Source organism: Bombus flavifrons, chromosome 10, assembly GCF_040668555.2.
Source record: "Bombus flavifrons isolate JBK064 chromosome 10, iyBomFlav1_principal, whole genome shotgun sequence".
Classification (NCBI taxonomy): domain Eukaryota; kingdom Metazoa; phylum Arthropoda; class Insecta; order Hymenoptera; family Apidae; genus Bombus; species Bombus flavifrons.
In genome coordinates this window covers 2833519-2849823 of record NC_138451.1, presented here as the reverse complement: position 1 = coordinate 2849823, position 16305 = coordinate 2833519, and the positions used below count along the sequence as shown (strand labels likewise).

The following is a 16305-nucleotide window of genomic DNA, read 5'->3' as shown; positions in this document are numbered from 1 at the left end:
TTATTCCCATGCACACATCGATAAGAAGAATAAAGCGAACCTCTTTTACTCGATCTTTACATAATCTCACTAACTACGATCCTCAATTACTTGATCATCCGATAAATTACCTAGGCATGACGTTTATCACATGAAAAATCTTCAATCGGTTATAATTAGTCAGTATAATTAATAGCAAATAGTATTGATAATATTAATGACGATAGAGACTAAATAATATAATACCTAATTTTATTCTTTCGTCGATATCTACATCTGAGATATTATAGAGGTAAAGCGAAGTAAAGAATTTCCGATCAATTTATTATTTATTATAAATATTTTCTATAATCCTGTAAACTTCATCCATAATTGAATAAAATCGATCGACGACTCTTACCTCGGTGCCTTTATCGTTCTCCGCAATCCGAATGGCCTGTTGCCAGCAGCAAGGAGATAGACAAAAGGAACGCCAGGCGTCTCGTGAATAGAATTTTTTTTTTTTTTTTTTAGACGCTCCAGGCCTCCTCTTTACATCTAAAACGAAACGTTTGGCATCGTTCGCGAATTCTGGTGACGTTCGCGAACCTTGCCAACGGTTTCGTGTCGTCTCTCGGCGACGTTTAAATTTTCCTTTCTTTGAAAACGCGAAGCACGCTGAGCGAAATTTTTCGAAGCAGAGCGAAGGAAGAAAGTGTGAGCCGTATTTCGAAACAGCCATTTTGTACTAACGATATTCAAACCGATATAAGTCTCGTAGTGTTGCAATAAAGATAATATACGCTTAACCGAAGCCAATAACCTGGACGAGTTTCACTTTTTTTCGCAAGATGTTAGATACGGTGAAGAGGGCAATGCGGATGGCATCGTTTGGTGAACGCACTTTGCGATTCAATTGCTTAACTCATGCACGCAATTGATGATCGAAATCGTCTGGTTGAGTTTCTTTGGCACTCATTTGTTTGTCGCGATCATCGGGAAATGTTTGGGAAAGCTTTGGTATACAAAGTGATCCGAACAAGACGCGACGCGGCGAATTAGAAGAACGAGAAAATACATATGTAGAATGTATTCTTCCTTTGTAAGACGAAAGAACTTCGTATCTCTGTTCTTGCAACGTCGCTCGTTCTAAGCCGGCTTAAAGCGTCACGAACTGCTCCCTTAGAGATATCGACCTTGTTCTTTTTGAATCGAATAGTTCAGGCGGGCTAACTACCAAAATTTCCAGCTGGTAGATCGTACTTTGATATTATATATGATATATACATTTATTATAGTTAGTTGTCTATAAGGGATAGTTTAAAAAATTCAAATCAGGCATTACAGTTACTCGAATTTTTAAAATCAACCACTCTAAACATTACGAAACTCGACCGACGATCTTACACGAGTCGCTAATAACCAATTATGATTATTACGACAACGAATGGCCAATTAAAGGAAAGGGAGAATTGCGATAAACGAGACACAAAAAAAAAGAAGAAATTTAAATTCGATTAAGAATACGTCGAATACCAAGGGAAAAAATGACTGAAGATCCAGCGAAATGCCCGATAAATGATTTTCTATCAATTTCACGTCAGACGATCTGACTGGTATCACGAAATAGTTTTACACGATCCTCGGAAGCGATCGATCTTACTGAAATTGCCTGGCAAAAGGGAGCATCGGTGACTCGGAATTGTCTTAGCCTTCGATCAACCCTCGGGCAGCGACGCATTACTCTCCCTACCTTCGTTCGCCCTCTTTTTCTTGCTTCTTGCTGCTGTTCTGTCTATAGAACGAACTGCCAACTACGAAAATACATACATCTTCCAGTCTTGTTCTCATATCCGCGCGAACATCTTCGACAGAAGCTGCAGCTGACCTATCGACCTGCGTAAATCCACTAACACGAATCCATCGTGGACTTCCTCCTTCTATGCCCACAAATTCACGTCTCGAGCAATTTCAAACGATATTATTGCAGCTTGATATACACGGCGGGGTTAAGATAGATTTGGAACACTCCCTTTGTCTTTTCAATGCTGCGACTAAGTTACGTAAGACACGTTGCTACGCTATAATGTAATCGTTGCTCGTACCAAAGAGATACGTTACTTACTCGAGAAAGAAAGGAAAGAATCGAAGATTTATGAAAGGTTTGTCATCTTGTTGCATCTAAAAATACACTACGGCAAACTGTATAGCATGTTTTACTCTCAATTTATTCTACAGTAACCTATAAAGTATCTGTAACTTATACAAATTTCTATAAGCATCGCATACGACTGTTACCGCTTCCTATCCTTTCTGATTTCAAGATCTTGAAGATCTATAAAAATCTCTTCGATCGGTTTAATATTCGAGAATTTGAAATATAAAATACACCGAACGCTGAACAAAAATACTAGAAATAGAAATTATCTACGTATATACAAGTACTGCGCTGTTTGAACAGACAAGTAATCGAAGATTTATTCGCGAGCAACGCGGTTGCCTTATTGCTGCCTTATTACTGGCTACTTCGTCGAATCGTAGTGACAGATTAACGGATATTTATTGTTTATGCATTCAGGAAAAATTTTAACGTGCAAAAATGAATGGAAAATACAAAAATGTATTACGTAATACTCATTATGGTGTTTGATAGAATTTAATAATATTATAATCTACATAGTCTGCAAGATAGGATAGACGTCGGGATGCCTTTAAGCGGTATCGCATTTCACATTTGATATCGATAAGCAACCCAGCTCTTGTTCCATTTTATCAGTAAACCGGCCATTTCACCGTAAGTCAATCATATTTTGTGTCCATCGAACGCAGACTTCCGCGTGGTTGACACACGACACCCGCCACACTTGTTACACGTCCAGAGACTCTGGTCTTTCACGCACAATAAAGGGAACGAATAACCCGCTCTTGATTACATGCGATTACATCACCAAGCGATCGAAGATCGAGAATTGGCAGTGATTCGTCGCGTAACAAAAGACGATGCCAGTTGGCGCGATTCCGCCGATGGTCCATCAATTTGAAACACTTTTCTAGTATAACGAATCAAGGCTTTACTCCTATTAAATCTAACAAAAATAAGGTGGAAATTGGAACGTACTCTTAGGTACGACACTTTTCGATCGGAAATACTTTCCTTTAGTCGACATTAGACCTTGTATGAAGTAATGGGTGTGAAGTAGCATTTACGTCATATTACGAATTAAATGACTTCACGGTAATAAATGACCGTGAAAGATCGGTTTTTTTCAGTGGACGGTCTGATAATTAAGCAACTCGTATCCCGAATCTCAGGCACAAGAAAATTGAAACCTCAGTTTTTCTCCACTCACCTTCTACAAATTTAAAGTGTAACATGCCGATTTGTAACGGTATCTAATTTTCGAACCACGTACTAATATCGGAAGCTTATATCTCTACATTTCATAATTGGGAAAGGCTAATCGTATTAGACAGATTGCAACGCCGTGTCAGATTTTCCTTGCGTATTTGTAACCTTATTTAATATTACGATAAAGCGAGATGGAGAGCAGAAGCTGCTTCGAATCTTCCTTAAATATGGAATTCACGATTCCGACAATTTTTATATCGCGTTTACCGAATTTAAATCGATATAAGAAAGTTCCATGAGTATCGCGATCATGACAATCGATAACGTGGATTTGATATTTTCCGCGTGAATCTCTCCTTAATTCATAGTAAATTTATTCTTTAGTGTGATCGATAATGGACCATAGAATAAAACGAAAGTGGATTAGTAGAAGCTGTCGCTGTAGTATCGTTTCCTGTATTACATCCAGTGCTTTCAGTTAATTTTTGTATTATCCACTTCCTTGGATATTTGGTTTGCTATTGGTTTTTGTACGAGATCGATAATTTACAACGATAGGCATCTTTCGAAAAAAGATTAGCGACATCCGTCTTAAATTCGTTCTTCGCGAATTCTATTCCTTTTTCTTACACATAGAACTCGTGTCACTAAATTACTTTTTAAAAGTATAGACACTAATGCTAATCCTTTCACGACACTGTTGATCACTAATTTTAAGACACCCTATAGGAAACATATACCGAGCTTCACATAAACGTTAGCAAAAATTATTTAGAGTCAACCGTCTATTGATCGAAAGCTGAAAACGTAAAAATCTTACGACAGGTGTTAATTTATGCATATGTGTAACATCCGATCGGTACCCTAAGCTTCGCAACGATTCTCGATCTCGAAGAAGCTCGAAGGATTTCTCTCCAAGGATGTGTTTGGCGCCTATAGAGCGGCGCAAAGAGGCCGAAGAAGACCTTGACTGGATTTTTTTCACGAAATCAGTCCGCGTTTAGAGCGTGCGGCTTTATGTTTTCAGCTAGCGTTGTTGCACTTACCCCGACCTAACCAGGGTCTGTGCGGGTGACCCACACCTTCGTATCGTTTACACAGACAACGAAACTGTTTCCACGCGAAGTGTCTTAACCCAATTCCCAAGAACCGATCGCGAGGGGTTGAAAGCACGTGATTGGCCAGATTCGCATTGTTTAGAGCCGATACCGAACGTGGATTGGTTAAACGGCACCCCACCTCCGTTCTTAGATCGGCTGACTCAACACGCCGATGAATAACGTCAGACAGTCGAATGGAGGGCCACGTGATCAAATTTATAGCGATTTTTTAAAACCGACTTTTGTATAAAAGGACCGCCGTCCGGTACATCCAGCATAAGCTTACCTACTTTCGAGAAGTAAACAAGCAACCCACAACCCAATCAACATGTTCAAGTTGGTAAGAAGAATATCATATTTTATATTACTTATCTCCATCGTTATACTAGATTAGATAAATAGAGTTTTACTTTGTCGATGTTACGTGGGTGGGCGAAATCGAGCAACGAAACGGTCCTAACCAGCACGATTTCACTTGGAACAGATAGATATACCGCATACGTGAGCCATTTAAGACAAAAAGGCTATATATAGTTTAGCAGCGATAGATATTAAGTTTCATTTGATTTCAAGTTGGTTTTAATAGACCATGTACGAATAAGCTACGGCTTTCGTTCACCCTTTGGTTATTTCTTCGATCTTGGAATTTTTGACGTATTCGAGACAGGTATACCGATTAGAAAATTGTGTAAATTTTCTAGCTTCTTAACCAAAAGTATTACAAGGGGAACTAAATTATACCAGTTTCCCCGTTTTGATAGATATAATATTTAATATTTAATATTTAATATTTTCTCAAATGCATATAGTACATAATCCTACCTATAGTATAGCATAATTATGCATTCGTATTCGCATTATGAATTCGTAAGACAACTTTCAAACGTCCTTTACATTTCTCGTTCAACGTCCAGCAAAATCGTTCTATTCGAAATTCTTTTTGGAAAATTTTTAGATTCTTGAGATACCTCTACAGCTTCTCCCTATTTTTCTAAACGCAAAACGGAATTTTTCGTCGGTGAGGCTGGCCTCCTCGGCTAATTTGCATATTAACCGCATTCGCGAGCACATTCATACGGAGGACTGGCTAATCGTTCGATCGAATCACCGTGGAACGTCACGGCGAGGAAAATTCCTCCATTCACTCTGATCTTCTTTGATCGATAAAGCATTCGATTCCCGCGGCAAACGCGTCAAGTATCGCGCCGTGACCTTTTCGAGCATATACATCGGTGTGGTTGTACGTTCACTCGGACGGACACCAGCGTTTCCGTCCGGTCACAAAAATCTACGCGAACGAGCGAAACCACTGAAGCATGCACATTGTTGGCCAACTCTACTCGCGAACGCAGTCGGACAAAATGGAATGCGACCCGCACCACGGACACCGCGCTCTCGCTTTTTCCCCGGCTCGAAACCGATCTCGCGCATTCGCCTGATCGCGTGCCGCTCGTCCACGACACTTGCTTTACGTCGTTTTATTCCGATCTGCACGTTTCCATGCGATTTTTTCGAGCAAGGCGATGTTATAGACGGTGTTATAGAAATATAAGTTTGAAGACTAATATTGATTCGTACGTAATGTAAATTTTCAGTAAGTTTTTGTACATTTCGATCAGATCGATTTGTGAAATTTTTCTTTAATCGTTGGTTGATATAATTTTAACGCGATAGTGTCGACGTTATATTACGGACATCGTGCAGATTTTGCATAAAAGCTTAACATGCTTGAGAAGAAGTAGAATAAGGTCATCGCGGACCAGCCGTATGGATTTAATCAAGCAGTCGATCTTTCGTGAGATTCTACGATCAACAGACGCGTACTAGTTCTATCATCCCCGAAATAGCGTTAATCGGCGTTGGATATTTCGCTTATTCTTTTTTTAATCATACCGCTTTCAAACTAGCATATCGAACTACTACGGAGTATCAAACTACTAAACAAAATCTATATCGGTCAATTCATTTTGCGAGTCTCCGATCGTCCAAGAATCTTTTTCTCTGGGCCATGATTATCACCGTCGGAAGAATCACCGATCGTTCGAAACAATTTACTTTTTCATTTTTACTTTAGCCTTTTCCTTGTATCTTTCACGCCGGCGGTTCCAAGGACACCGGTAAACAAATACGGGTCTCGAACACGGCTTAACGCGATTAAAGCGCTCTCTTTGTTTCCACGTAAGACCATAATCGCTGGAAGATTAACGCTCGAATTAGATATACGACTGCACTGTGCTACGACTATTAACTATGTAGAAGATAAGAAGCCGGTAGAAGAACGTAGATCGAAGATCTAAGGGGTTGGGTTGGTAAGAGAAGAGCCAGGGGTAAACTAAGAATCGCACGTGCTGTTTTCCCACAGGCTGTTCTCGCCGCCGTCCTGGCTGTCGCTACCGCCGCCCCTGGTGGTCTCACTGGCATCATCGCTGACCACGCAACCGGCCCAATTACGGCTCCCTTGGTCGTCTCGCACGCTGCTCTGGCACCAGCTGCCCACGTGATCGCCCAGCCTGTTGCCCCCATCGTCCGCACCGCTCCCATCGTCACCAAGTCCGTGCTGACCGCCGCACCCCTGCCCCTCCTTTCTGCGCACGGCTTGCATTAGATGACAACTGATTCTATCTTACTACCACCAAGTCACGACGAGACAGCCCCCCTAGAAAACACATACACACACATACACACACCTTTCTAATCCCTCGTAAATCGTCCCCACCTCCAAACCAGGCAAAAAAAAAAACGAAGCAACGAAATTGAAGGAAAAAAGCACGAAGGGAAAGATAGATCATAGCTCGAGGATGGAGCGAGAAGAACAGCCACAATCGGGAAAACTAGTAAATCAATTGTTTCATTCCTGGTCATCTCCTGATCATCGAGACGATGTCCAGCTATTTTCGGGACACGATCGGTAACACGATCCGCGACGCGATCCAAAGATCAAGAATCGCGTCAGAATCGGCTGGTCTCTTTCCTTTCGGCGACCATTTGCCGCCCTGAGATCATCAACGCAATTCGGACATTCGCATCTCTATCATTGCACCATCATCCAGGACCCTTTCCCTTTGGTCATATGGAATTTTAATAAAATTTTATTTAAAAAAACAAACAATGGGATTCGTGTGTTTCGTTCTAGTTTCCACCGTGTTTCGTCTCGTTCCTCAATCGCTCCAACATGTTCCTTCTCCGATTTCACGTACCAAAAGAAGCTTGTCGAGACGAATCAACTCCATCGGAGTAAAGTTTCGAGCAAAGTACCAACGATCTCGAGCGTTCACCCTGCTTCCAGAATATATATCTTATCCGACAATAAAACAAGACACACGCAAAGATACTTTGCGTTCGCGCTGCAGTCGCAGACGCGGGAAAACGAACCCCGCACCGTCGCGCCGTTACACGCAGATGGCCATATAAACGACGCATCCCCGTAAACGACGTACGCGCCTCCACCCTGCTTTCCCATGAATCTGGCCTTCGACGATCCTTCCTCCGTTTTACGACTATCCCGAACAATCTCTCCCCTTTAGTCCCTTTAGATTTTCCATGCTTCTCCTTGCAAACAACGCTGTCGAATCTCGTATCGGCGGCCTCTTCTCGTTTCCATCGTTCGCGATACGCTGGAACTCGAGTGGAGCAGCGCTTGCCAACCATCCCGCAGATTTTACAGTCGATATAAAAGACGACGAACGAGTTTGACGGTGAAATTAACCGGAAAAGGGAAATGGCTTTGGATTCTACTGCAGTCGTTGCGGCTACCGCGTGTTTTACTTTAAACTTTTATTTTAAACATCTCAAATCGGTAAGAAGTTATTCGTCGCTCAATTGTCGCCTTTGTGGTGTATAATCCTTAGTCGTAAAGATTATTGCACAGGTGAAGAAATTGGCTTGGCTTCGTCATCGGTAGAGATACACGGATCCTGGGTGGTACCATTTGTAGCCATGAGCGTAGGATAGAGGCAGAGTCGCGGTATGTAGAGGTAACACCTTCGCGTAAGGATGCCAGTAGACCAGCGGGGGTGCTATTACTGGTGGCACTGGAGCTGGTGCAGCGGATACCGCCAAGATAGTCATGGCCAGCAAAACAATCTGTCGATAAGAAAAACATGTTATTTTGTATCCTTTCGGAGTTATTATTAGCAACATACGAATATTTACATTTCCAATATATTATTAGTAAATTGTTATTTTTAAAGTATTCGCTTCTCGTCGTTGGACCGAACATTGGACCGAAACAGATACAGCTAAATTTAGAAAGCGGCAAAAGTATTTATTTATACCTCATAAATTTAAACGGAACGATACATGTTACGAAATTAAATAACGATAAATTATGTGTTTTCGTTTAGTAGCCAATTTATTTGACAAAAGTATCACAGAGGCTTTATAAAAACATCCATTATTCTATGTATAAATCGATGTTCGTATATATGCGCCACTTTATAGCTTTGTAAACACATAGTAATCGATAGTTTATACAGACAACACAGTATTTCTTTCGCATGGTTCGTAGCTCGTTTAAAGCTTACCGTTTTCATCGCTGATACGTATGTATCGATTATTCCATTAATAACTGTCAAATTAGTAGAAGATTTGTAGGAGTAGTCTCGTTAAACCGACCGTTATTTGCATCCTTAATGTTCACCATGCGACGAAAGTGTGAAGCACAGTTGAGTAAGTAAATAAAACTGTCCATATCGAGAAAAATATAGAATTATCGATCTCGTTAACAAAAGCTAGGTAGGACAGCGATATTTGATTAGTTTGTCAAGTATACCGCAACGAAATACGGTTTTAAATATAACTCAAGTATTTAAACCAAAAATAGATAATATTATTAACATCTATATTGAGATTAAATTTGTTATCATAATTGTAGAGAAATGAGATTACAAGTGATAGATATAAATATTTGTCGCCGGTAATAAAGTACATCGGTTGAGACAGTGTCTGACCGTAAACGATCTACTTTCACTTGCTTCCTCGTATCTTCTTCGTCATCGCTTATCTCGATACTTTACTCGATCATTCGAATAATAAATAGTTTTAATACAAAATCTCTTATACCACATCGAATCAAAGTTATTCAAATTAACGATAAATTTGAAAACATATAAATTTATTGGCAATATTAATCGGGATTGGCCTATTTTGCCATTTATCGTATTAGAAACAATTTCAAATCGTCTATCTACAAAAGTTTGACAATTTATTGATGTTACGCTTGATTATGTAACGTGTATCGAAAGTTAGTGTAAAAATGCTACTCGTGCTGGTGTACTCGTGTTGTAACGAACGAAATTAATTGGTATTTTTATAAAAGTACCAGGGATCCGGTGCAGTCGTCCAAATCGACGCTAGATGCAATTAAAAATTTTTTATGAAAAATAAAAGGTAAAGTATCTCGCTCAAGCTATTACAAAATGAAACAAATGTCGTTATCCAAAAATAATAACGAGTACGGGTATTATTCTGTAAAATAACTGATTTACCCACTTTCAACGTAATGATCTGACCGAAATGAGAAACGAATTTGTAAGAATTTACGACATATTCTATCAAATTCATCGATTTCGTATATTACTTAACACAAACCGTTTAAAATCGGTATCGTTTGTCGTAACAGATACTCACCTACCCTGTACATGTAGTAAGTAAGCGCATATAGGGTATACATATAATGGATATACTTGCCAGCTTGAACATGTTAAACGTTTTATCGGCTTTTCCGTAGGCAAACACAAAAAGGACGCGGGTCGATACTGCTGTTAGCTCTACGGAAATCGAACTCTTTATATACACGCGCCGAAAGCTGTGTCGTCTTCGTTGTTCACTCCCACTCGTGCGCTCCCAATGGCCTCTGCAGCCTTCGTCATTCCCGATAATCCGTATCCGCGAATCGAGCGATTTTTTCGTCCTTCCTAACCCCCGTTCGCCTTCCCCTCCGCGGAATACACGGAGGCTGGCGTCGGAGGCACGAAGGTTAGCACTTTTGCGTTATAAATATGCAACGGGAGAGACGCGCGCCACTCGGAAGTAACAATGCAGATGAGAACGCGGACAGGTAGATCGGTATCAGCTGGACGTTGATTTATAGAAGGACTCTTCAACGTGGACAACGACGAACGGTTGTGTTCGTTTAATCGAAGGACGCGACTGTTCGCCGAGCGAAGCTCTCCCATTAAAATCCGATACCGAGAAAATCGAAATCGTTCGTGTCGGAGTTTGTCGCGAAGCGACGTCAGGCCATATTCGCTAATGGGCGTTCCTAGGTCCTTGTTGGAACGGATTCGAGTTGGACAGGAGCGTGTAAGGATGAGCACGTACCGGTCAATTAACGAAGGCGAGGAAGAGACGTCTTTTCGACCCTCTTTGATCGTTCAACTGCTTCCTTTGCTGTGATAAGACACCGTTTACCGTATATTCGAGGGAAACTGGGCTGGAGTTTGCCGACTTCGAGCGATAGAAAAAGAAAAATAATCGAAAGGTCGTAACGAGCTACTGTGTACGAGACATCTCGAGAAAGAAGTTGCTTGCTACAACGATGAAATTTCTAGGATGATATTCTCTATCGGATCTAGAGACTTCGAACGTGATTACTTAACAAATTCTTAAGAAACGACACCTTATCTAGGCAAGACTCGTTTCATAGACCGCGATACAGGAATGTTGAATTGCCATTACGTCGCATAAAAGGCGCATTGCTATACATATCCATTCTTACGCAGCAGCCGTGTGCCCGTCCAAGCGTAACGGAACCGACTGTCTTTCGAAATCGCCGATAGAATATATCGAGATTTCCATAACGGAGGCATAAAAAATGAACGGTTATGTTTTCCGCAGCACGACTCTGTGTCTGCGTAGGTGTAGCCTCGTATCCCAGCGTTGTAAAATCTCGATTCCTTCGTCATCGATAAACAATGACAACGTTCGCTCGTATTAGAACGTCGTTACGCGATCTCGCGACCATCATAGGTTGGCCTCGGTCGCTAGCAGCTCGTTTTGGCACTTTCTTTGTGAGTGCAATGGGTCTCTTTAGTTGAAAAATCTCGTTTATCGAACTTGTTCCAGGGATTTGGAAAATATGCTCGATTCGGTGTTAGAGGAGGTGACCGTTTCTCCGATCTAGCGCATTGTAAAATGTCTAAAGTTTTGATCGACCAAGTTTGAAAGTCGCTCGCGATATATCACGTCAACTCCATCAACTGAAACGTAGAAAATATGTTGGTTTCTACAATTTATAAAATACGTAATTGTCAAATTAACTCGAAGCACGTCCTCTCGTACAACTCGAAACGTATCGATTATCGTTTCACGTTTCGAATTAACAAAATTTTTAACGAAAATTTACAGAAACCGAGTTATCGTCAACCATAAATTCTCGACATCCTAAAATATACACGAGTACAGAAAAAATTTCGGACAATTGCTAACATCGATCTGTCTGCCTGCAGGTTCCTGGCGATCTGGTGGCCCCTGAAATGCCAAATAACAAAGAGGCGAGCTCGCATGATGATAGTCGTGATCTGGTTCATCGCCCTCACCACCACATCTCCATGGTTACTTTTCTTCGATCTGGTGTCGATTTACGACGACGATCCAGACCTGAGGCTCTGCCTGGAAGTGTGGCCGCACCCCGAAGACGGCACCCTCTTCTTCCTCATCGGCAATCTAACATTATGCTACGTTCTTCCCACGATTTTGATCTCTCTTTGCTATATCTTGATCTGGATAAAAGTATGGCGAAGGCATATCCCCTCTGACACGAAGGACGCTCAGATGGAGAGGATACAGCAGAAATCGAAAGTAAAGGTGGTGAAGATGCTGGTCGTCGTAGTGATTCTGTTCGTGCTGTCGTGGCTGCCGCTCTACGTGATCTTCACGGTGATCAAGCTTGGCGGAGACGTTGCCGAAAGAGAGGACGAGATCCTGCCTATCGCCACGCCAATCGCTCAATGGCTTGGCGCCAGTAACTCCTGCATCAATCCCATCCTGTATGCTTTTTTCAACAAGAAATACCGTCGTGGTTTCATCGCGATCCTCAAGAGCGGACGCTGCTGTGGCAAGATCAGGTATTACGAAACGGTGGCCATGATGTCTTCGTCGACGAGCATGAGGAAATCTTCGTACTACGTGAACAACAACAATAACAACTCATCGACCAGGCGAACCTTCCATGGACCGCCGGTGCACCAGGAAAGCAACGTTTCGTACATATTCAACCACACCGGCGTCTAAATTAGTAAACACTTCGTAGGGATTCGATGTATTCCGAGGCTGGCTGCCCGGAACGGGCTTAACAGTGAGCCGGTCCGAGATTCTGGGTCACGCGTGATCGTCACGATTGTCACTCGGATCGGAAGTCGCCGATTACGGAGTCCCAACCATGGAAGCACGTTGCTAACCCGCGAAACCGATCGTCTGCTCATTTCTTCTGCTCCTTCGTTTTTGTACACATCTTTTGATTTTGATCGCGATCGTATGTAACGCGACGCGTTCCAGTTCCCTATTGTCGACGCGGAAACGACGGTTTCTCGAATCTGTCGTTTTCTATCGTCTCGCGCAACGTACATCGTAATTTCATTGAAAACAAGCGTGATCGTGTAACCACGCTGGTTTTACAAATAGATCTCCACGCGTCGTTGTTACGGATCCCTTCTATGCCTCGAGGTATCCAGACTGGATGCGAGACATTCTTTCGGACTTACCTTGCGACGAAGAAACTGAGTAAAAAAATTCGACGAACGAGGACGTAGATCGCGTTGAGGTGCTCGTATACTTCGGAAGCTTTCTTCTTTTTTACGAGCACCTTTCTAAATTTTTAAGGTATTCACGAACAAAGGGACCGGGTTGTCTGCTTCGAGCGAAACAAGCGAAAAATGTGACGGCAACGAGTAGAGGGATAGGACAGAATTAGCAACTCCATTTGTCTGAACCTTTCGAGAGACAAGAAAGACAAACGGTTTAACAAGATGGAAACTGTACGTCGATCCGCCTCGCTATCTACGGTTTCTGGTTCAAATAGTAAAAGTTCGGGCAATAAGAGTTTAGTTGACTCAACTAGTCGCTGATTAAAATTTCGTTCCAATAAACGCGGTTCTACCGTAAAAGGTACGTGAGTTCAATGCGTCATTGTACACCGCCACAAGACACGGTGTAAGTTGCTCGCGATACTCGCCAGCGTAATTAGCGTGTGAATACAATTAATAATTCCGAGAGAACGGCTGGCAGCGCGACACAGACCGTTTGCTATAACGATGCTTCTGGAACTGGTGGTCCATTCGTAATTGTACTTGTCGTCTGAACGAAGAAGGTCGCTAGCAAACTAAGAAACTGCGCGCACCGTTGACTCGTCTCGACGATTTACTCATAGGTCCTTAGGATAACGTAATACAGAAATTTATCCGTGCATTGCATGCTGCGATTTAAGTGACACTAATTGCATAACACCTAACGTTACCTTACACATTATTGGTATAGCATATACGTGAGTTATCGAGATAGAGATAAGAAGGGAAAACGAAAGAGAAAGTAAGCTAGAAGAAAGGCAGGAACAGAATGTAAAAGTGAAAGAGAGAGACAGAGAGAAAGATAGGGAGAGAGTATTCGAGAATTTTTATTAAACACTACCTCCGCATGCGAGAACAGCAGATTACTACGTATATACATTACTTGTACTTATTATTCGTAGCACGGTCGACTCCAACAAATATGATACATATACACGTATATACATATATATATAAATATATATATACATATATATATTTTCTTATCGGAACGTTAGACGATCTAGTTGATATTTTCTTTCTTTTTATTTTTTGGGGACTTCTTACGGTGCCATACGTACACCGATAAATACACGTGCCGCGCGTATCACCGTGGTGGAAGTGAAAAATATTTAAAAGAACCGGTTAACGCGTATCGACACACCGACCAGACAGCAAAGAGAGTGCACACGATGGTTCTAACGTTACATCGATCGAAACGATGGAACGATCAAACGATGAACAACGCTTTCGTCTTTGCCACATTGTCAAGTTGTTTGCCTCCTTCCGTCTCCTGTGATCCAATTCAACTCGTCGCTTATTCCACTCCCAAACCCAGTCGCACCTACTCGTTCCTCTGTGTGTCAACGCCGACCTAGAGAAAGGCGGAAGCGCCCGACTTTACAGTTTTGTCTCGAATTAATATCGACCGATTACGCGTGCGACGGATTAACGCGATCACTGGCGACAATAACGACCTTTTACGCCCCAGGAGGGCAGCTCCTGCCGCGAGTTAGTTCAGATATCAAGCTACGTAAGTACTCGTGGCAAATAGTTTAACACCATAGTGACATTTTTTGTTAAATTTCAATCATGACGCTTGATTGTATCACGATATATCGCGACTAAAATTGGTGAAAAGAGGATCGATCGATTTGGATGATCTTCCATGAGCATGTGTTCGTATTATTTTAGAGCTCGATCTCTCCAACCGTAACGTGGAGATATTATACAGGGCGTTGTAGTTGTTTCCTGTCAAACTTTGTCGTTATATTGTATAAGTAGGAAAAGAAGAAAGCTGCTGAACGTACACACGTATGTACGTGTATACGTATCTACGTTCGGAGCTTTGTTAAAAAGTTGTAATGAAAATATAGAATATAAAGGAAAGGGTAACAGAAGTATCGCTAGATTTTAATACTTCGTTTGAAAATGTTCATCGTTCCTGTCGATACACGACTGACTGATACAAGCTGTAAAAAAGTTGGATTTATTTCGATACTGTGTTTGATGATGGAGTTCATTTCGATTTTATTGCTACTCGGTAAATCATTGATTCTTGCGATTAATACCTTCGATATATCTTTCCTCAAAAGAGCAAAGTGTCGTTCCCTTTTCTTTCTGTTTTGTTATAACATTTTGCTATACGAGGCTTCGAACAACCCTACATTCGTACAATATTCATTTTCTTCTTTGTGCTCATAGAACATACTGACAAAGTTTAGCCTGGAAAAAACAGCATCGCTTCGTGGTTTTCGCCTGTTTGTTTTCTAGCTTCGTGTCGCTCTAACTCGTCAGCGAGGAACAACTTGTTGAAACACGTATAATTCGTCTTATAGTTGCTTAGTTTAAAGTTATGAAATTGTAATTTTCCCGTTATCTATTCAAATTCCACGTTATTTCAACTACTTTCTGTACATAATTTTTGTTAAATTTATTATTGAAAAAAGTCGCGCATTTCATTGCAATTCGCGTGACAGTCTACGATAAACTGAACTTGCGATTGTCTCAATTTCCACCACATACAAAATTATTCATTTTCGATGTTTAAACACGAAATTCGTAATTTGATTATTTCGTGTATACTCCATCGATAAAGAATTGGGACTATTAATATCCATGTTCCGCAAACGTTTGTTCCCCTTTAACGAGTTGCAGCGATTCGTTGTTCTTGTACGAGACTCTTATCGGGCATTCACGTAGCGCACACCCTTTCCTCCATGTCAGAGGATATCTTCGTCGATCAGCTGTGGATCGTTTTCCTCCAGCGAAGAATCCGATACGCGCGATAACATCGAGATGGAAATCGCGACGATCGACGAAAGAAAAGGACAAAGGAAATGGAAGAAAGGCAGCATGGGATTTCACGCGCGCTTTAACGCTACCGACGAGCATTATACCTCGATCCTTTGTAATACCGATGTAAGATGGTAACGTGTTAAAACGAAGAGCTGCGGGGTTTTATGATAGAGCAACTATTTTCGTAAGGTTTTTATACGTGGCGATGACAGGATCTAGATGTAACGAAAACGTATGCGAAATATAATTGTACAGACGGCTGTAAACGAGGAATACTTTATTCATATCTATCGTAGGCTCGTAACCGAAGCGACGCCGACCGAGTCTTGCGTGACGT

At 41.6% G+C, this 16305-nt stretch overlaps 1 protein-coding gene and 1 long non-coding RNA gene across 2 annotated transcripts in view; one reads left to right on the top strand and one right to left on the bottom strand.

The window, feature by feature from the left end:
- SIFR (SIFamide receptor) overlaps nt 1-16040 on the top strand; it is a 57777-nt gene extending 41737 nt beyond the window's left edge. The window contains exon 3 of the mRNA XM_069121579.1: nt 11856-16040. Within this exon, the coding sequence (XP_068977680.1) occupies nt 11856-12639 (784 nt within the window). The 3' untranslated portion in view covers nt 12640-16040. The remainder of the gene's footprint in view (nt 1-11855) is intronic.
- On the bottom strand, nt 8151-10184 carry LOC138183991 (uncharacterized). The gene is made up of 2 exons (XR_011174213.1): nt 10096-10184; nt 8151-8490 (listed from the first exon to the last, which is right to left on the bottom strand). It is a non-coding gene; the product is annotated as an uncharacterized LOC138183991 (long non-coding RNA).
- Nucleotides 16041-16305: the final 265 nt, after the last annotated feature.